This window comes from Colias croceus, chromosome 6, assembly GCF_905220415.1.
Source record: "Colias croceus chromosome 6, ilColCroc2.1".
NCBI lineage: Eukaryota > Metazoa > Arthropoda > Insecta > Lepidoptera > Pieridae > Colias > Colias croceus.
The window spans coordinates 10355438-10377638 of NC_059542.1; the positions used below are offsets into that span (position 1 = coordinate 10355438).

At 40.2% G+C, this 22201-nt stretch overlaps 2 protein-coding genes across 2 annotated transcripts in view; one reads left to right on the top strand and one right to left on the bottom strand.

Moving 5' to 3' along the window:
* LOC123692705 (cardioacceleratory peptide receptor-like) overlaps positions 1-22201 on the bottom strand; it is a 106747-nt gene that overhangs the window by 75579 nt on the left and 8967 nt on the right. The gene's annotated exons all lie outside the window — the stretch shown is intronic.
* Positions 5245-7494, top strand: LOC123692707. Its single transcript, XM_045637480.1, has one exon. It carries the CDS (start codon positions 5245-5247, stop codon positions 7492-7494), a length of 2250 nt encoding a protein of 749 aa, XP_045493436.1.

A 22201-nucleotide genomic window follows, 5' to 3' on the forward strand; every position in this document is an offset into this window, starting at 1 on the left:
AATAATATTTTACGACGCTGTCCGGTCGCGGATTATTTGTGTAACATTAAACTATTTATAAACATCCGCTTCAAAAGTGGACCTCTCGAAATTCTTTCAGCCTGCTGTAGACGAGCAATGTCAAGATCAAAATGATTGATGATTATATTTATTCATACTAAATGCGAAAGTCTGATAACGAACATCTTCTGCGGCTTTGAAGGAATTTTTGTATACATAAGTACTTATAGTAAAAGACCATTTTTATGTTTAAAAAATATACCGGCCGAATTGATAACCTCCTCCTTTTTTTTGAAGTCGGTTAAAAAAACGAAACCACTTTCAAATTGTTTGAAAACAAACATAACATAATATATTCTATATTTTTTTAAATGGAAACACAAGGGAGGAACCAGCTTTCAATTACGAAAAATTATCAAAATCGTTTCACCTATTCGTATCTAAGTTCTGAAATGCAAACCCAAACCAAAACAGTCGAATAAGAGAACCTCCTTTACGAAGTAAGTTTAGAACACATTTCGTAATTAAAAGAAATCATAACGAGTCGCAATTAACAATTTTTTATTACTTATAGATGTAATTAAAACATGCTATCTTCAAAGAATTGGAGCTTGCCGTTCCACTACATTCTGAGCCAGAGTTTATTTGCAGACACATACACATTACTAGAAAAGTTTATTAAACCTATATAATATAAAAGAGCTGTTCTATATTCTCGTTTTAGAGTTTGTTGCATGTAGTGTTTTCGCTAATCTGTTCTTTTTTAATTATCTAATACTAGCATTCCGCCAACGGCTTCGCCCGGGTTTTGAAAGAAAAACCCGCATAGTTCCCGTTCCCGTGGGACTTCCGGGATAAAACCTATCCTATGTATTCCAAGTTACCCTCTATATTTGTGCTTAATTTCATTGTAATCGGTTCAGTAGTATTTGCGTGAAAGAGTAACAAACACGCACACACACACATCATCACAAACTTTCGCATTTATAATATTAGTAGGATAGGATGTAAAAATCAAGTCATCTTCTTGAGGATTGATTAAAAATCAATTGCTCTGTAACTATATCACATAAAAAAATAGCAAAATTGTACCAAGTCATTGGGAAATATACGCTATATAAGAAAGACTAGTGGTTTCAATTACTGTCAAAAGGGACGATGCCTTCAGTTACCCAACCCAAGAATTTGTCATCTACTAACTGGAAATTTGGATGCATCGACTCATTTGTAATATTATCTGAAGCAACCTCTTTTGTAATAATATTTCACAAATCATAATTTGTCATATCTTTACATCTCAGTCAATTTACGACTCATAATTTCATCACATTCTAAACAAAACAACAGTCATAAAAATTATAACAATGACAACAATATCTAAATTAAAATCTCCATTGAATTTATTTGTTTCAGAAGACTGTTGGAGCAGGAACTTGTTTTATCCGTCCCCAAAAGATTCCCTTTGCAGATATTTTTGTAACAATGCTTTTTTTTATATTGAAGTCAGATATATTAAACATAAATTGTTGGTGGGGGTTGGGGTTAATTATAAGATATGAGATTGAGATTTGAGATATTTATTATTAATTCACTATAATGGGATGAGATGAGATGATCTAGGATGGAGCTCCGCCCGGTGCGGAATCCGACTGCGAACTAACTTATTGTGTGGTAAAATAATTAATACATTATAATAAAATATGCAACATCGACGCATTGCATTCCAGGAACATGTATATTGTCTGTACGATGTCTTAATCGTACATGTTCCCGGGGGAGGAAAAGATGAGGGTTAGTAACTTGATGAAAGATGAACTTAAAACTAACAAGGTAATAAAACAATTTATAGTCTATTTACTAAATGATTGTGTTAGCTACGAGTAAAAGATGAAGATACAATAAGTATATGATTTGTTCTTTACAATAGGGTTACAAGATTAAGTTACATTTGTTTTATATAAATAGCGTTACAGAGATTCACTTAAGTTTGAAAACACTCGAAAGATCTTGTTTATTTACGCGCACATCACACTCACTATTTCACTAACACTTATCACACAATCACTTGTCACCGGGGTTGGATGTGGCCGGGCGGGGACCGCGACGCTGGTCGCAGCCTCCCCCGCCGGCTCTGCTGAAGTTCGTCGACGACGCAGCTGTCTCCAATACGTTATTTTTGCCACAACAACCAGAATTCCAATTAACACATATATTATGAAGTAATGATGAATGTCGTGATACGACAACTTCGTGCCCGATGGTTCGCTCAGTTTTAGGAGGTCAATTTTTCTTTTTATTTCTTCAAATTGCTTAATGTCTTCCGAACTGTTTGTATTGAGATCCTGATCTGTTAATTAGGAGATCGATATATTTATAAGATGATTTATTGGAGCAATTTCTATTGCCACAAACTCGGAAGTGGTATTTATGTTGCTCGACAGCTTTTTATGAGAAAATACTTGAAAATCTTTAGTTTTAATAATACAACCCTCCATAACGCTTAACAAACCCACTTTTGTTACCTTTGTTGAGGTTATTTTATCAGTACAGATAAATTTAATGCTGCATTCATTACAACAAAAATAATAATATACATTAGAGGTCGATAATTCCAACGATTCGTACAAGGTAATAATGTTGTTTGACAAATTCTCGTATTAGGAATTCTCTTACATAAAATCATGATCGTCTATTAAATGTCGAATAGGATTTCTGATGAGACAAAACATCGTAGTAGGATTCTGGCTCAAACATGATTTAAAATCGCTTTCCGAGATCGTTATACAAGAGTCCTTTTGTATGTTGATAGCAGCTAAATTAGAGGTTGGTATCACGTTCACCATGCTGCCGTTTGATATACGTGGGATAGAAATGAGATTAAATATTTCATACATATTTCTTTTCATCAAACCTCTGGTCCAAATAAACTATTAGCAACGTAGTCTACTCTGTCGATTAAACCACATATCAAATGAATCACTCATAAATTAAATGTTATTATAAAATTCAAATTCGCCGAACTCGTGCTCAAGTTGTAATATTATAGCGTCGCATTGTGTTAGTTGTTCTCTTATCATGGGACATAATTATTGTTTTGAGATATGAATTCTTTGTTTTCGATGTTTTAATTTCTTCCTTATTGTAGATTCATTAATAGTATTTATATTTGTAGGTAACAGTGATAGCTTAACAATAGATCGCTTCATAGTAAGATAATCATAATCATCACATTATTTTATTATGTAATCTCTTGTAAAGGGATCAAAGATTTTCGATATTTCGGACAAAAATTGTCGCTTTGTAGGATTTGAGATCAATTCCGCCGTGAACCCGCACTTAAATTGGCGCCATCTAAAAATTAGGATTTGAAGGTCATGTTGCAGATTCGGCGCTCTATACATGAGATCATTAAGGGTTAATCCATTTAAAGTTTTCGAGGAAGCGTTGAACACAACTCGCAAGGCTGTAGTTGATGACTCTGCGCGTAAGGTGCGCGGTAGGTGGCCACTGGGCCTTAAGTCGGCGTCCGACACACAGGGTATCATGTGTCTGAGTTCTTTGTATTTCGATATGAATAGCTTATACTCGCGTGCTAATTGATGTTGTTTTATTAATTTGTTTTCTAATTGCATAAATTAGGCGATACATTTAAGATTTTGACGCACCTAATTTTTCTTCGAAATTTTCTTTAAAGGTCTTCCTGAGATAGATTTAAAGTAAGATTTAGAGTAAGGTTTCCTTCATTTCCCATAACTACTGGATGTTGCTATTTAAATTAAGATTACATTGATATATTCATTTTTACGGGGTATTTTTTAAAGTTGAGATTTGTGAACCCTGATCTAGAAGCGCTCTCGTGTTAAGGTGAGATCCATCTGCTGCTTGAACCTTGATAATTGCAGTAGCTAGTAATAGGTATTTCCCTGGGGTCACCTGGAGTGGATACTAATGTGTTCATATTTTCTTGTTGTGGGCTTAAAGGTTTCGAACGAGGCACGTGGAACCTCGAACGGGACGCTTCTGGTGTCATATTTTGTGACGTGAAACATTCGTGTAAAAGGGTATTATGATTTTTATTACATTGCTTACACAATATCCGTGAAAAGCATTTCATTCCTTCGTGGTAATGTAGGCAGTTGAGGCAAAGTTTCATGTTTTCAACCGTTTTTCTTCGCTCATAAGGATGCATTTGTAATAACGTCGGACATGTATATAGGCGATGTTCACTAGAATTGCACATCGGACACCGCTTGCGTTTTACATTTGTTATAACATTACTGGAATACGTTCGTTGCGAAATTGCATGATTTGTAGAATATGGATCATTGAAACTCTGTTTAAATTTATAATTATAACTTTTAGAAAAGGGTGATTGATTCTTAAAGTTTCTTAAAGGTGTATGCTGATTGGATGGTTGATCAAATGCTTTTGTTGTGTAGCTTTCATGCTTTTTTCGTGAGGTCTCTAGCGTCATAAACTTAGTTTCTAAATACTGTAAAAAGTCTTGCAATACAGGTATCTCTCTGGGCGACTTTAAGGATCGCATATAATCATTGTATGTCTCTGGATCTAACTTCTGAGATAATATACAAACAAGAAAAGGGTCCCAAGATGATACGTTAATGCCAAGGTTTTCAATTGCATTAATGCTCTCATATGTAACATCGTGAATCCGTTTAATATGTTGATATGACTGATATTGAAGGTTAGGGATATTTAAGAGGTTAATAAGATGAGATGTAAAAATTAATCGCTTGTTATCGTAACGATGACTGAGGATATTCCAAGATATGAGATAATTGTCGGAGCTGATTTGGAGATGTTGGATCATTTTTTCAGGCTCGCCCTTAACTTTACTCTTCCCCCCGTGGTCCAAGCCTTGTCGCGGCGGAGGGGCTCAGTAGCTTGGGGTGCAAGCCAGCACCTTGAGTGAAGCGAATATGGACCGAGCTGGTTGCTCTCTGTACCTCTCTTATTAGAAGAGTAAATAGGAGATGCATGGCGCTTTGGCGCGTGTCTGTGGCTCAAAGGGGCCAGCGGAGCTTTTGCTCGCAGGATGGCAGACAGGGCCGGGAGTTCTTCGGGACTGCGGGGAAGACAACCCCTAAAAAAAAAAAAAAAAAAAAAAAAATTACCCCAATCCTAAGTCAGTGACACTCGGCGAGAGGATGAATGGTCGGTGGGAATCCGGCAGATAGAGATGTCTCAGGGGAGCGCCCCCTGGTTAACAAAAAAAAAGCAAAAATGGAGGTCAATAAAACTAAAACTACTCCAGGAGGGTACCACCTCGCTTCGAGTGTGGAGAATCCCTCACGGGACTGTCCCGACGGGACAGTACCGTCAGCCCCATCGTATTCTGGAGGGGGCACTGGCCGCCATATGGGTGATGCATCAGGCCCTAATGCTACTGAGAAACTGACCACTGGCAAACGACTAACGGAGACCGATAAGCTTAGCGAAACGGAACGTGGGGTGGAGGCGCGCACCCAAACGGGGCGTGTTGAAACCAGAAGGAGGAAGACTGGACCCAGTGGGCTGTCCACGGCAACGTCCGTAGATAGTCTCATGACGGTCCAGTCATATGAGGAGGATAGACTGTGGGCCAAGCGAAAGCGGTCCTCTGGAGCGAGCTGCTCAGGCTCCTCCACGGAAGAAGGCCGAACGCGGCAGGCCAAGAAAGCCCCGAAAAGGGGCAAAGGGCGAGGGGCTGCAGCAGCGGGGTTCTGTGCAGGTACAGCCTCTGCAAGAAAGACCTTAGCGGACATGACAGCCGCTAGGAAGGCCTTGTCGCGCGTACGGAGGGAATCGGAGCTCGAGGCTAGCGAGGAAACGCAGGTCACCCGAGCCTCTCGAGCCGGTACCTCCCGCGCTGGAGAAACTGGGGACGGACGTCTTGCCGACGATTCTGCCGCGGCCCTCCAACGCCGTATAGAGGAGAGCCTGGATGCCATCGAGCAGGTGCGTGCAAAATCGACAAACCTAAGGGTGGCATTCAAACGTTCCCTCAAGGAAGCCTCGGACACCATTCAAGAAGCGGCGGTGCTTCTTGCACAGCGTACTGCATCAGAGGAGACGCGGCAGCTGCAAGCTGCGAACACCCAGTTACAGGCGGAAATCGCGGGCCTCCGAAAAGAGATGGGAGAGCTTAGGGCTATCATAGGGACCGCACAGCCCATGCAAACGCGAGTGGACTCTGATCTGACCGCGGAGATTTTGCGGCAGGTCGGGGGAATGGTGGACGCCCGGTTAGAAGCGTTGGAGTTGCCTCCAAAAAGGTGTGTAAGGCCCCCATTGGCGGGGGATGGCAGGGTTGAGGGAATGGCGGTTGGGCAAGCCCCAACCGAGGACTTTCCTCCTCTTCCGCCGCCAAAGCCCCCTAAGGGGGCACCAGCGAAAGGTGCTGCTCCAGCAAAGGCGAGAAAACCGGAACAGCCTGCTGCGCAGCCTGCAAAACCGGGTCCAGCTGCAAAAGCCAAGGGGAAGGGCAAGGGGAAGGCTGCACGGCAGCCGGAAAAGACCAAGCCAGCTGACAAGGCTGTGCCCACCACTTCTTCTGCTCCCCAGTTCCAGCCACGGCTGGAGCAGGAATGGACGGTCGTCGGAAAGAAGGGCAAGGCGAAAAAGAAAAAGGGGCCGGCGCGAGTGCGCTCGAGGGCGCAGAGGTTGCGCAATCCTTCGTCCTCGGCTGTCGTTATTGCTCTGCAGCCAGGCGCAGTGGAGCAAGGCGTCACCTATGCCTCTATAATGGCTGGATCACGCCAAAAGATTGATTTGGCGGAAATCGGTGTAGGTGCGCTGTGGTTCAAGCGTGCCGCGACTGGGGCAAGGATCTTAGAAGTCCCTGGTGCCGCAAGCTCGAAGGAGGCAGATGCTCTCGCTGCAAAGCTGCGGGAGATTTGGGACGAAGGCACCGTCAAGGTTTCCAGGCCGGTGAAATGCGCTGAAGTGCACATCATCGGCTTGGACGACTCGGCGGCTGTTGAAGATGTCGTGGCTGCGATTTCTCGGGCAGGAGAATGCCCTACAGAACACGTTAAGTGTAGTGGACTGCGCGTGGGCTCTCGCGGCTCGACTTCAGCCTGGGTGAGCTGCCCGATAGCCGCGGCAAAGAAGGTGGCACAGGTAGGCCGTATCCAAGTAGGGTGGATCTCTGCAAGTGTCACGCTTGGCAAGGTGAAGCCACAGCGTTGCTTCCGCTGCCTAGAGGTGGGGCACGTAAGAGCCGAGTGCAATTCGCTCGTAGATAGGAGCAACGTCTGTTTCCGATGTGGAGAAACAAGCCACAAGGCCGGGGAATGTTCTGCCTCCGCCGCTCGCTGCGTTCTATGCTCCGAGGCCAAGCTACCGGCAGGCCATCGGCTCGGGGGCCCAGCTTGCAAGGCTCCCAAGCGGAAAAGAGGAAATCGGGGACGCGATGGTCCAGGTACCGCGCCGTGTCCTTGTCCCGCGCCCGTCGAGGCGAATGTGATGGTTAGCGAAATGGAAACGCAGTAATGGCTCTACTCCATTTCCTCCAAGGCAATATCAACCACTGCGCCGGAGCCCAGGATCTTTTGCTCCAGAGTCTGGCGGAGTGGCGGATAGATGTGGCGGTGGTGGCTGAGCCCTATTTCGTGCCGTCCCGGGACAACTGGGCGGCTGACTTGGATGGACTGGTGACGCTCGTAACGCAGGGCGGCACGGTAATGGAAAGGGTAGTCCGGCGGCGGGGTTGTGTCTCGGCCTCGATCAAGGGTAACACAGTGATCGGGGTCTACTTCTCTCCCAACCGTGGCCTGGATGAATTCGAGCGGTTCTTGGCAGATCTGGGGGAACTGATTGACCTAGCTCCTTCGCAGCCCGTGCTTCTGGCCGGAGATTTCAATGCCAAATCAATGGCATGGGGATCATCAGTGAGAAATGCGCGGGGTGCGGTGCTGCAGGAGTGGGCGGTCGCGGCTGATCTCTCGGTCGTAAATCGCGGGAGTGAGCTTACCTGCGTGCGGCAAAGAGGGGGCTCCATCGTCGACATCACCTTCGCTAGCCCCCCCCTTGCAAGGCGAATTACTGACTGGAGGGTTGTTACTGATGTGGAAACGCTGTCGGACCACAGATACATCCGCTTCAGCGTCTCTGCGCCATCCGCGTTTCGCAGTGAGCCTTCCCTAAATGGTGGACGTTCGCGTTGGTCGATTCGTAGTCTCGATAAGGAACTCCTAATTGAGGCTGCCATAGTTCAGGCATGGATCCCTGCACCGCGGATCGCAACAACAGTAGAGGACGATGCAGCGTGGATGGCTGATGCCATGGCGCAGGTGTGTGATGCGGCCATGAGTAGAGTTCGCTCGAATCCGCGCAGAAGACCGATGTATTGGTGGTCCGCCGAAATTGCCCAGCTGCGCGCATCCTGCGTGGCTGCGAGGCGGGCGTACACCAGGCACCGGCGCCGGAGTGGACGGGATGAAGTGGAGGAAGCGCAACTGTATGCCTCCTACAGGGAGTGCGTTACCTCCCTGCAAGAGGCAATCAGCAGCGCCAAGGATAGAGCATGGGAAGAGATGCTCGAGGGTCTGAACCGGGTGCCGTGGGGTCGGCCGTATAAACGGGTGAGGCAGAAGCTCCGCCCGTGGGCTCCGCCCCTGTCTCAGTCTCTCGAGCCCCGTCTGCTAGAACAGGTTGTGGTGTCTCTGTTCCCGAACCGAGGAAGATACTCTCCTCCGCCGATGGCGGCGACACCTGCGTCACAGGAGGAGCTTGCAGAAGAAATCCCTGCCGTTACCCATGAGGAGTTGGAGGCGGCAGTTACGCGGCTTAAAGGGAAAAACACTGCTCCTGGACCTGACGGGGTACCTGGTCGAGCGTGGGTGCTAGCGTTGGAAGCCCTCGGGCCCCGTGTGGAGCGGTTGTTTTCGGCTTGCCTTGAGCGGGGCCAATTTCCCCGTAGGTGGAAGACAGGGAATTTGGTCCTGTTAAGAAAGGAGGGGCGCCCGCGCGATTCGCCCTCAGCGTACAGGCCTATTGTATTGCTTGACGAGGTGAGCAAGCTTTTTGAGCGCGTTTTCGCAGCTCGCCTCGTCAACCATTTGGAGGGAGTGGGACCAGACCTCAGCGGGAACCAGTTCGGCTTTCGCCGTGGTCGGTCAACACTCGACGCGATATCTCGCGTGAGAGCCACCGCAGAAGATGCGGCCGCTAGTGGAGAAGTCCTCCTGGCGGTGTCTTTGGACATCGCCAACGCGTTTAATACCCTACCGTGGGGCAGTATCCTGCAAGCTCTCCACTATCATCGCGTGCCGGGCTACATGGTGCGACTGCTGCGGTCATACCTATCAGATAGGACTGTTGCCTATCCAACCCGCGATGGATGGAGTGAGAGGGAAATGTCGTGCGGTGTCCCACAGGGGTCGGTCCTCGGGCCTCTTCTGTGGAACATCGGGTACGACTGGGTCCTGCGCGCCACTAACCTCCCAGGTGTTGGCGTAACTTGTTACGCCGACGATACTCTGGTGACTGCGCGTGGGGCTACATATGAGGAGGCAGCTTTATTAGCTACCACGGGAGTTGAGCAGGTGGTGTGCCGCATCCGGCGGTTGGGACTACGGGTGGCGCTGGAGAAATCCGAAGCCATCTTCTTTCCCGGTCGCCGGAGGCTGCATAGCGCAGGCTCAGAGATCCGGGTGGATGGGGTAGCGATCAGGGTCACCACCACCATGAGATACCTAGGCATCGTGTTGGATAGCCGATGGAGGTTTACGGAGCACTTCCGTCGCCTCGCCCCCCGTCTTGTAGGGGCGGCCGGAGCACTGGGAAGTTTGCTGCCAAACCTTAGAGGTGCTGGGGGTGGGTGTCGCCGGCTATACACTGGCGTAATCCGCTCCATGGCCCTCTACGGGGCCCCCATCTGGGCAGACACCCTGAGCGCCCGTACCAGACCCCTCTTGCGGAGGCCGCAGCGGGTCATGGCGCTCAGGGTAGTTAGGGCATACCGCACGGTGTCTTTCGAGGCTGCCTGCGTAATGGCCGGAACGCCGCCATGGGATCTGGACGCCGAGATGCTTGCGGACGTGTATCGCCGCGTCTCGGCGTCTAGGTCACATGGGGTGAATCCTTCCTACGAGGAAGTAGAGGAGTGGAGGGCCGAGGCTGTCGAGCGGCGGTTCCGGGAGTGGGAACGCCGGCTCGAGGAGCCCAGCGCGGGTGAGAGGACGGTTGCGGCCATACGTCCAGTCCTCCAAGAGTGGTGCGACAGGCGGCACGGGGCCATAACCTTCCGCCTTACGCAGATACTGTCCGGGCACGGCTGCTTCGGGCGGTACCTGTGTAAAGTCGCGAGGAGGGAACCCAGCATGGTCTGCCACTGGTGTGCCTGCCCGGAGGACACGGCTGATCACACCCTTGCCGTGTGCCCCGCGTGGGTCGAGCCCCGTGCTCGCTTAGTCGCGATAATCGGGCCGGATCTCTCTCTACCCTCCGTTGTTCGCGCAATGGTGGATGGCGACAGATCCTGGCGTGCGGTGATCGCATTCTCGGAGAGTGTGATCTCGCAGAAAGAGGAGGCAGAGCGGGTGCGCGAGAGGGATCCTCACGCGGACCCGATCCGGCGCAGACGTCTTATTGGGCGTCGTCGCCGTGTTGCGGCCGCTTTACACGGTCGCAACGTGCCTCCTTGACGAAGGGCGCCGGGCGGTGGAACGGGGAATGTAATCCATCGTCCGGTGCGGTGAGGCGACTTGAGACGTGTCCCGCTCATGCCGCCAACGGGAGGGAAGAGCAGGCAAATCACCTTTCCTGTTCTTGGCTTGCGCCTGGCCTGGAGATGGGCTGCCGCCGAGGGGGTTGCGGAAGAATTCTAACAAATACCCGCGGCCCCCTCATTAAAGCGGCTCGACGGAACACAGTGGGGTTTTAGTCGGTAAGAATCCGACATAACCCACGGCTCCTTCCCCGGGGGCCGTGGGTATCTTTGGAAGATTTCCCCACTATAAAAAAAAAAAAAAAAAAAAAAAAGGCTCGCCCTTAACTTTACTCTTGAGAAACTGTAACTTTTGTGCATTAGACAGGGATGGATTATTGTGAATAGTTTCCGTAAATAAATCTTTAAACGAAACCCATTGCATGTAATTTCCTTCGAATGTAGGCAGCTCTACTTTTGGGGTTGATTTTTCTATATGAGATAGAGAATACATCTTTTTATTAATATCTGTTTTTAACTTATAGTAATGTTTTTCATAATTAGTAAATTGTTCTTCATATTCAGCGTTCGTTCCGCTCAATTCATTTTCTAATTCCCAATGCAAGGTATCAATTGCCGACCAGCGGATTTGCAAGGACTTTAGGATATCCTCAAATTCCCACTTTTCCGACATAAGGTCAAGATTTATGTTTGAAACAGTTCGCAGAAAAGCCTTAAAATTGGTTGTTTGTTTTTTCATAAGCTCTTCCGTTTTATTCATATTGGAGGTATTGTTGGGAGGTTTTTCTTGATATTCATGAGAGGTTGACGGGGTTTGAAAGGTTGGAGGTTGTAATTCAGGGGTTTCTAAAGATTTATAATTCTGTAAAGCTGTCTTTATGTTATTGTATTTTTTCTTAATTTGATCATATCTATTGAATGCAAAATACTCATGAGAGTGATCATTAAAAGATAGAAGAGTCATATGGTTGTTGTGGAAGTCTACAAAATATTGTTCTAGCGTTTCTAGTATTCGTCGTATATAATCGGGAGTCTTTCGCTCCGCTCCATCCTTTTTAAAGTTTATGTGTAGCTTTTCCAATGCATCTATTAATTGCTCTTGGGTAGCTAAAATATCCTCCATCGACATGTTTGAAAATAAGAGATAAAATAAGAAACCTTACTTGGTTAGCTTCAAGTTATGCTTACGCCGCGCCGAGATGTGAATTATTCCGTCGATGTGTAGAGATGCGATGCCTTTCCAGGGCACCAAGGCTGAGATATGAAGATGTGTGGTGCCTTCCTAAAGCACCGAGGTTGAGGTGTGGTGTCCCCCCAAGTCACCAGGGTAGAGATGTGAAGATATGTGTGGTGCCTTTCCAACGCACCGAGGTCGCGATGTGATCACGGAAACCAGAACCACGCACACAAACACAGCACAAACTTTATGCACACTTTTTGTCCCGGTCCCGCAATTCACCGTTTGCTCGAAGGACCAATGTTGGTGGGGGTTGGGGTTAATTATAAGATATGAGATTGAGATTTGAGATATTTATTATTAATTCACTATAATGGGATGAGATGAGATGATCTAGGATGGAGCTCCGCCCGGTGCGGAATCCGACTGCGAACTAACTTATTGTGTGGTAAAATAATTAATACATTATAATAAAATATGCAACATCGACGCATTGCATTCCAGGAACATGTATATTGTCTGTACGATGTCTTAATCGTACATAAATAATGCAGATAACACTTGAAAATAAACAGTTGTACTCGATAAACAGTTATTTATAGAATGTAATGATATAACTAAAGAAAATAATAGTATTTCGTTTTAAAACATCGCGAACTTTTGTACGAAACAGATAACCGCTTTAAAGGACGAATAAATATTTTATTCAAAGGCCTCGTGAAATATTTTTAATGTTCTTTGAATTTTAAATTAAATAACAGCAAATGCCAAAACAAAAATGAAGATAATACACAAAGCTGACTTGTAATTTTATTTTAAAGTTATTATCTTTTATTTCAATAAGGATAGATAGAAGACACTTGTGTAGTTTAATATTTTTGAGGTCTATTACGTAGAAATAATTACCATTATAGCATTCAAATGCTCTCTAGAAATCTGAAGAGATACATTTCAGGCAATCATAGTGATTGGACTTATGCTGTAAGTATTTGCTCTTCATTGCGACGCTTGTAGCTTGCACTCAAGTATAATATTATTATTTTTTTTCTTGTGTGTGATTTAACGCGATGCTTTGTTATATTATGCTGTCATAAAATTATTGTTTTTCATTTTCATAACTTTACTGAAGCAAGAAATATTGATGATTATGATTGGCTATAAACAACGCAGAAGACAAAAAAAATATTCACAAGTGCTGATTGTTGGTCTTGAGAATACTGGGAGGTAGAGAACCTAGAGGTTTCAGTATATCACTACTTCTTGGGACACCCTGTATAACATATCTATTAATTGCATTTTTGAAATTCTTCACCTAAATTATTCAACAATACCACAGATAATATAATACTATACCAATAATATCTAATATTACGTAGTCAATAAACTTTGTCTAGCGAACGCAGTTTCTCTGTTATTTTTTCTTCTTTCATATAGATAGGGAGGCGAAGAGGGGAATTTTCTGCAATACTCGAGCGTGGCAGTTTAAGATATGAGAGATACCTTAGACCTAATAGAACAACCTTGTTAACTATTTAGCTCTTTAAGTAGTGACGCGCGCCCAGGATAGACGATCAGATTAGTAAAAAAAAATCGATAGTCTGAAATACTCGAGCGCGTCAGATTAAGATATTGGGGGTTGATTTTAGTGTTTTAAGACTAAATCTAACTAATCTGACGATAAGTCCTTGACGCCGCCAAGTTATAGGGTCGCGAACTTGTAAAAAAGAAACATTAATCCGGCATTCTCGAGCGCGATTGTTTTTATTTTTATTTTGAAGAATATAATCTAAAACTTACTAAAAATAAAAAATCTGCCGGTTTCCGCGTGACCGGAAGTCTGGAGGAGCCATTTCGTCTTCCGAAAAACGCGTTGCAGTATATAAGTCGCGAACGATACATTTTACAAAAAAAAAAGTTTGAATAAACAAAAAAGGTAATTTTATTTTACAAAAAATAGGTCTCTTTACATTTTTGTCCAAAGTTAAAACTTTTTGACTTGAAGCATCATAAAAACTCAAACTCCCGGTTTTTTGAGTATATCTCGAAAACTGAGGGTGTTAAGAAAAATTGATATGAAATAACGATGATTAAAAAAAAGAAACTCTCAAACCTTTTTCGGTCAGATTAAGAGAACCCACCAACATTTTTGTCAGATTAAGAAAATATGCTTCCAGGAGACCGAGATAAACCTCCCCTATGAAAATCTGACGCGCTCGAGTATTTCAAAAGGAATTTTTTTTTGCATTTTCAAAAATTCATCGTAACTTATCGTCACGCCGAAATCGTCAGTTTTTTTAAGGGGAGCTTCCTTGGGGCCTACTTAACACCCCTTCCGAAAATCTGACGCGCTCGAGTAAATTTTTTTTTGTGCATTTTTGACGAATTAATATGCCTAGCCCCACCACGCAAACCGGCAGATTAGTATACCGTTGTTATCAGAGGCACTTCGGGCATACGTAGTATGAATATCTGACGCGCTCGAGAATGCCCAAGTAACTATTTTTTTTTACATTTTTGAAAATCCGTACACGCCAAACCCACCGCTAAAATGGTTTTTACCATAGAAGCTTTTCTTTTCGAAATTATTTTATCTATCGATTTTGATAAGTCTCGATTGCGCCGTTTAATTACGCCATTTAGCTACCTCGCCTCCCTATCTAATAGTAATACGATGTTAGATAATGACGAATTAATTGTAGAGAAACAAAAACAAGTATTGAGAAAATACCTAAATATTGCTTCTACGTAATAAAGTTTATTTATATCTTTGTTGATCAGTTCGGAACTTTTTCCTTAGAATATATTCATTTTTCATCCTGTAATATTTAAAGAACATGACTTTCAGGTATAAAAATATATTTCAATTCACGAATATATTCACGACAACACATGTTTTGTGTGTGGGTAGAACAAGCATCTTATAAATTTTAATCGGCAGGATTATCCAACTTCTTTCAAATCTTATGTAATTTTTAGAGAGTAATAAATAAAAATGCCTAAACAGTGAAATGTTTTCAAATGAATATTTTCTTCTACAGAACAACTGGTGTTATTTGAAGAAAATAGCAGAGTAAAGCATTTTGATTGCTATAGTTCAGATGGTAAAATCTAAGAAATTATTAAAATTTCATTTCTCAAATCTAAACAATAAAAATTCTAATCATTCAATCATTTTTCTAAAAATTATTGTGTGGACGACTATAACTAAGTATATATTAAAAGCTGATATTGGTAGTTGGCATAAGGCATTCTAGTCGTTAGTACTCTATGAACATTAGAGTTATCAAACAAACAATAAAACTTCTATAAATAAATAAGATTAAAATACTTTGCCTTGTTTGACTAAACAGTCTTGTTGTTTATCTTAAAAACTAACTACTAATTAACTTTTTAAAGTGCTGTGTATTTACAAAATCAGAAGTCTGATGCATTTCAGCAGATAGTCTAAAGGAATAAGGAAATCTACGTATAAATTTCGTTGGAGCAACAATAAATCAAGATAATTAAGTCTAAATCTTGACCATACTACTAATTACTTTACTGTGTAACTAACCCCTCGTCCTGGCTCTTCCCGGGCTGAACTAGGACATAAAATATAGCATATAACGAGGAAATAAAATATAGACTTCGTAACTTGTAAATCTAGCTTTATATTAACGAAAAAATCCTTAAAATCTGACAATTACTTTTGGAGCCTATACATACATATAATATACAAACAAACAAAAATAATATATCGTCTTTATAATATTAGTGTAGATCTTATCTGACAGGTACAATGTAGATGAACATATTGTTTTTATTACATATTTTCTGAAATATTCTCGCAGTATAGAATAAGTATTAACTCATCTTCATTGCAAGCAAAAACGTGTCACTTGTATGTGAATACTAATATTACATGAATATTACAATGTTGTTAACACGTATTTTTGTTTCATACAGTTTTATGACTAAATTACATAGACATGAACGTAGAAAATTGCGACCAAACCAATTTTGAACACGCTAGTAAAGAGAAAAAGCGTAATGGGAAGCGAAAAGTAGATATAGGTAAAATTAATCTTATTCTTCATCCTAATGATGTCGAAAACGAAAATCTCGTATTCGTCTATAAATAAATGAATAAATAGATCATTTATTTGCCTTCACAACTTAAAGCTATTACGAACCAAATAATATGTAAGCGTGTAGCATTTTTGTTGTGAAGGACTATTGTCTAAAATAGGTCTGTGAAAGACCTGTAGTACAGATCACTAGCCCCCCTCGCGGATAGCACTACTAAATATACTTATATGTACATAGTTTCAAGAGCTAAATATCAAAGGATATGAGAAAAGAACAATAATAATAATAGAACTTTCTTTAATTTATATAATTTAGCATTCCTATTATTTATAGGAGACATCATACCATCATCAGTGATGCGCAGTATTTAGTGCTTTACGCTTAATCTAAGATTCTAAGACATCAGCCCCCCTAGCCAAGTGGCTTTCTGTTAGCGTAGCGTTCAATAGAATAGACTACGAATGTATGAGATTGACGTAAGCTGTAGACATAGGGGGGCAGGACAGACATACAGGTTCATTACAAAATTAAGTGCATGTGATCTTACTCTTTTAAAGCTGCAATCAACGACAAAAAGTCGGTGACAAACAACCTTATTTCCCATCGAATGAATCTTGATTAAAAGTTATACGTTTTATCTCCGCCCCTCCATACCATGATATCTTATAGCAGTGTTATATCCAGTGTTGGAAAGTGATGGCGCTAGACGACGTATATAGCGCTGCCTCTTTTCCACATTGGATTTAATACTGCTTTCTGACATGGTACGGGAGCAGATCTTTAACTTCAGTAATAATAAAGTTCCTGCAAAAACAAATACGCCTCACGGAGCATTATTCCCTGGGGCTTACAATATCGTTCTTTCAGTCATTTTATTGTGTATTATATTCTTTTATCTGTGCATGAACGGTCCTTGAACTTTTTAATAAGCTGATTTGAATAAATTAAACAGAAATAAATGACCTTAAAAAATCTGGTCAGCAAAATTTTGGGACTAGATACGACTTTATTCATATAACTACTTAGACAAATAATATTATACAGGGTGTCCCACTATCGGTATACTAAGCGCGAAGGAACTTGTATTTTTGCATGTACACTGATCACGTAAAAAATACTTAAATAACAAAATTACGCCAAATTTTTTTTGCTAAACTTTCCTTATAATTCATATTGTTTTCTTTTTGATCTTGGCGCAGCCGGAATATAACGCTTCGAGCATTTTGTCTATGAAAACATAATCTTAAACGATAGCTCACGTGCGGGTGGCAAAGTCGGGCGGGTTGCATGTTATGGGTGTACACAAAGAGTTTTTAGAATTCATCTATTTGAAAAAAAAATGTATCTGAAATTTTATAAGTATTTTTTACGTACGTATGCAAAACTAAAACCTCCATTGAGCTTAGAATACCGACAGTGAGACACTGTGTATACTATCGCCATTTTACATTGATATTTTTTACCTAATAAAAGGGACTTAAATGTTATCTTTGCACGTTTATTCTTATCATATGTGCCAAATGATAGATAGTGTTTTTTTTTAATAATTATAAACTATATTTTCGATTTCAACAGACTATTCATAAAACCTCCCAATTTAACTTTGGACAACATTATAAGCAATAAACTTTTGTATCATTTTATCTTTCCTCGTCATCATAAAATTGTTCGTGTAAATATTTAGCGCGATATTTCCCAAAGGAAACTTTTAAATTCCTTTTTGTTTCTAGCTGCGTGTGTTAACAAAGTGAATTCAAATTGGTACTGTATATGCTGACAAAAATGACAAACTACACAAATAAATAAATATTAGTTGAAAAGAAAAATACAAGTTTTAACACAGCGTAGTAATTGTATTCTCTTGCAAACGGGTACTAATGCATTGTTTTCAGTAGAAATTGAAAGCAAAAGATAATTATTAATTACCATCGTGATTAATAATTACTACTATATATTCATAATTAAGTTATTATCAAAAAGAGTATGACTTCATTTAATAAGTTAGTGCATTTAAATATATTGTTTTACATAATTTCGCTCAATTTCCTCTTTCAAAAGTTTTTAGTAAGTTCAAATACGAAAAAGCGTTTAAAAAGTATTGATACCTCATCTTGACTATAAACTAAATGCTGCTTCATACACGTTTACATATTGCCAGCTTTAAAAACGTTAATCTTTACATTTTTTATCTAAAATATGTAGGGCAAAAAAAGGACATAATATGCACCCCAAGTGTTCCTATAACGGTAATATTATACGAAGTGGGTTTGAGAAAACTCTCTGTAACGATGCATTTACATCAAGCGAACATAGAGCTAGAGCTAGAACAAGAGCATTTTTTCGTGATATTTTAGTGTATACGAAAAATCGTATTCAGTGTTATTCAGTATTAGAACATTGTATAGAATATTTCGGAACGCACTAAGAACAACGAAAGAATGTTCTATTCCTGTTTACACTAAAAGAATTTGTCATAGTGGGGTTAGAGCATTCGCTCGTTTGATGTAAATGCACCGTGATATGTTAACAGTATCCAGCTGATTTTAAATTGTTGGCACAAGCAATCTTAAGACGCTTTTGTGATAACATTTCAGTAATAATGCTTGTTTGCGTTTTATGGCTAGCAGATTGGCAAGAAATATGGCGTTAGAAGTAGGCTATAAATAATGTGATGAAGTATACAAATTTAAAGATTAATAGGGTATAGAAGTACATGGCTATTTGATATGACACATTTCGATTGTTATAAAGAAATCTACAAAATTAATCACTTTTAACACCGTTGATATTTATAGATGTAGCTCGTCTAAGTTCGAACACGCTATGCTAAGATGAAAGCCAGGTTCGAAGCTACATGTGTATTTCGTACTACCAAATTGAGTAAGACAGTTTTGGAAAATCGAAATATATTATAAAGATCTTTGTTATAATATTGGTATAATAATTTTATGTTTAACAATTCTATCTAATTTATCTGGTAGGAGTAGCGACTACCTTAAAAAATAAAACACAATAGATATGGACATAAGGGCTAAAATTCATCAAATTGAATGAGCCGTTTTAGCTTCATACACATATATTTTCATAATATTGTAAGAAAGATTAGATCGCATTAATTTATATTCAAGGCACTTCCAAAGTTTTACGAAATAAATAAACTGAAAAAAACTTATTTCATTTCTAAAGTCATAAGCGAAGAGTGACTTCAGTCTAGAAATAACAAAAAATAAAGAAACAAGGAACAGTTAAAGTAATGGAATCCATTTAATACGTGTTTTGGATACTAAGAGAAACAAGAGCCATTGTATAAAATAGACTTAAGACTTTCTCATAATCTGTATAAAGTGGAGTGCTTATTACAACAAGTCATTTCATTAGGAACTAGCCGCGCGGTTTGACCCGCATGGCTCCACCCCTGTTGGTCTAAGCGTAAAGCTACATATAGCCTTCCTCGATAAATGAGCTTAGAGCTATCTTTTTTTTTTTTTTTTTTTTTTTTTTTTTGTATGTATAAATGCAATCTGTTCAAGAACATTCAGCACTTGGTTATGAATGGATTGAGACTTGTAGGGCAGGCGATCCAGTGATGCCAGCCGTATTATTATTATTTTTTTTTTGTTTTTTTTTATTTTTTTATTTTTATTTTTTTTTTTTTTTTTATAAATCTATGGGAGCTTTTCCTTTTAGTCTTTGGAATTTTGTGTCGTTTTTCATTAAATCCATGGCCAAAGAATTCGGATGTTCATCAAGTCTTTTTCTGTAGGAGCTCATAGAGTGCTTGATTTCGTCTTTCACTGTTCGAATTTTAAGATCGTGGTGTAACTGTTGGTTTGTAACATACCAAGGAGCGTTTGTGACTAGTCTAAGCATTTTCGATTGAAATCTTTGCAGGATTTCGATATTGGAGAGATTTCGATATTAGAGCTATCTAACACCGAAATAATTTTTAAATCGGAGCAGTAGTTCCTGAGCTTAGCGCGTTCTAACAAACAAACAAACTTTTCAAATTCAGCTTTATAATATTAGTATAGATTCAAACATTGAATTAAGTTTTTAAATGTTTCGGAAAATACAATTTAGTTCTTAAGATCTTGGAAATTATCGTTATACTTGTTCAGTAGATATAATTTGGTCTACACTAATATGAAAAGATAATGCGAATTTATATTTGAGCAAAAGGGTAGGCAATAAGTATATAATGTAAAATTAAGATGTTTGTTTAAATAATCCAAAACATGTTATGTTAATTTTGTATATCTAAGGGCTGATTTTTCTATCATTGGTTAAAATATATTCATCGAATAACGTATTAAACTACCATTTCAAAAATGTATTCTTATTGTCCGTATTTGACAGTTTACAGGTGACATTTTAAAATGTTCGTGTAATACTTTAATGGACGGATAAATTTTAACCAAGGACTGAAAAATCGGCCCTAAATAATAATATATTCTTAGTTGAAGTTTATTATGCAGTATGAAACAATACAACACAACATATCATTGAAAACTGACAGCAGTCCCTATTAAATAAAAACCAAATTCAATCCATAAAAACAAAAGTATGTCAAAATAATACATCAATGTTAATTAAAAGATTTTAATTGACAGAACAATCGGCAGCTTTTGTCGATCGTTACAGTACAATACGACGAGGGCATAATAAAAATGATATTCATATAAGTTCATAGGTACTTATTTCTTGACATAATTGAGCTCTTGTGTGGTTTTACGGACTCTCATAATAACAATGTGTTTGTAATTACTTGCCGAAAAGCATATGTAATCTATGTATCTGTGTTATGACGACTTAGGGCTGATTCAATCGTTGGTTAAAACTTATTCATCGAATAACGTATTAAACTACTATTTCAAAAATGTATTCTAATTGTCCGTATTTGACAGTTTACAGGTGACATTGTAAAATTTTCGTGTAATACTTTATTGGACGGATAAATTTTAACCAAGGTTTGAAAAATCGGCCCTAAATCGAGCACACAGATGAAACTGTGTGAAAAATAAACATTTTCAAATCCACACAAACAAGACACAAACACAACGACAAGAATACAACGTTATTTATGTAGATAAGCATTGAAATAAATTTTCATTCAGGATTTTTTAACGACCAGAGGATGTCTGTAATAATAATATTATACTGTCGCGTTTGACGTCCGTTAGTTATTTCAATGCTAATAAAATATAACAGAAATATTGTTGGATAATATTTAATTTCTTTCGTTCATCAGTTTCGTGTTAAAGCTACATCAAGAAACTAAAATTAAAACTATAATATTATTGAACATTTAATAAAAAAAAACACTGCACATTATATTAATTGTATTATTCTGAAAATAACAGTCCATTTTATTTTATTGCAATGGCGCTTAATTACCGCAGACAACAACCCTCGTAAATAAACAGTAAGTATGCTTATTTGCAATTTTTTAACCGACTTCAAAAAAAAGGAGGAGGTTATCAATTCGGCCGGTATATATATATATTTTTTTTAAATGTATGTACACCGATTACTGCGAGGTTTCTGAACCGATTTACGTGATTCTTTTTTTGTTCGATGCGGAATGGTGTCGAATTGGTCCCATAAAAATTTTATTCGGATAGGCCCAGTAGTTTTTATTTTATGAGCATTTTTGTCTGTAGGTATATGTAAATTTTGCAAGTGCAAGTTTGAAGTCGGTTGTTTTTAACGCAGAATTATCACTTGTTCTTGGTCAAATCATTTCCATAATTCTCACACTATGAAAGCAATACTGAATAAAGAACTACGTCTCTCATTATTTTGCTCTATATAATATAACTGTGGGAATCAAATTATGTGATAATTTTATTGTTAAGCGGAGTTAATTAGTTTTTTATTTATTAATTACTAGCTGCCGTGCCCCGAGAGACATTGTTCTGCCCTATTGCCCCTTTTTCATGTTCTCTCTATAAGAACCGTACAAAAACGTAAAAAAATAAGTCTAGTCGTTCTTGAGTTTTACAGAAATAAAGAAACATTTGGCGATACATTTTTATTACATAACTACATGCTAATTTCTTATTCGTAAATTATGACAACTGCCTGAATTGCTGTGACTGTGGAAATGGAACACAATTTCCTTTAGAATAACTAAGTTAAGCATCAGAAGCTCCACCAGGACTGAAATATCTTCTGCTAAATATAAGAAATACTCAGACGTTCAGACTGTTTTAAACAATCGTTAATTATAACTCAGTTGCAGGCATTGTGTATTTATTTATTTTATTGTTTGATTATTATAATTG

Coding starts and splice junctions, on each gene's coding strand:
- LOC123692707 (XM_045637480.1), top strand. CDS start 5,245: ATGGAGGTCAATAAAACTAAAACTACTCCAGGAGGGTACCACCTCGCT.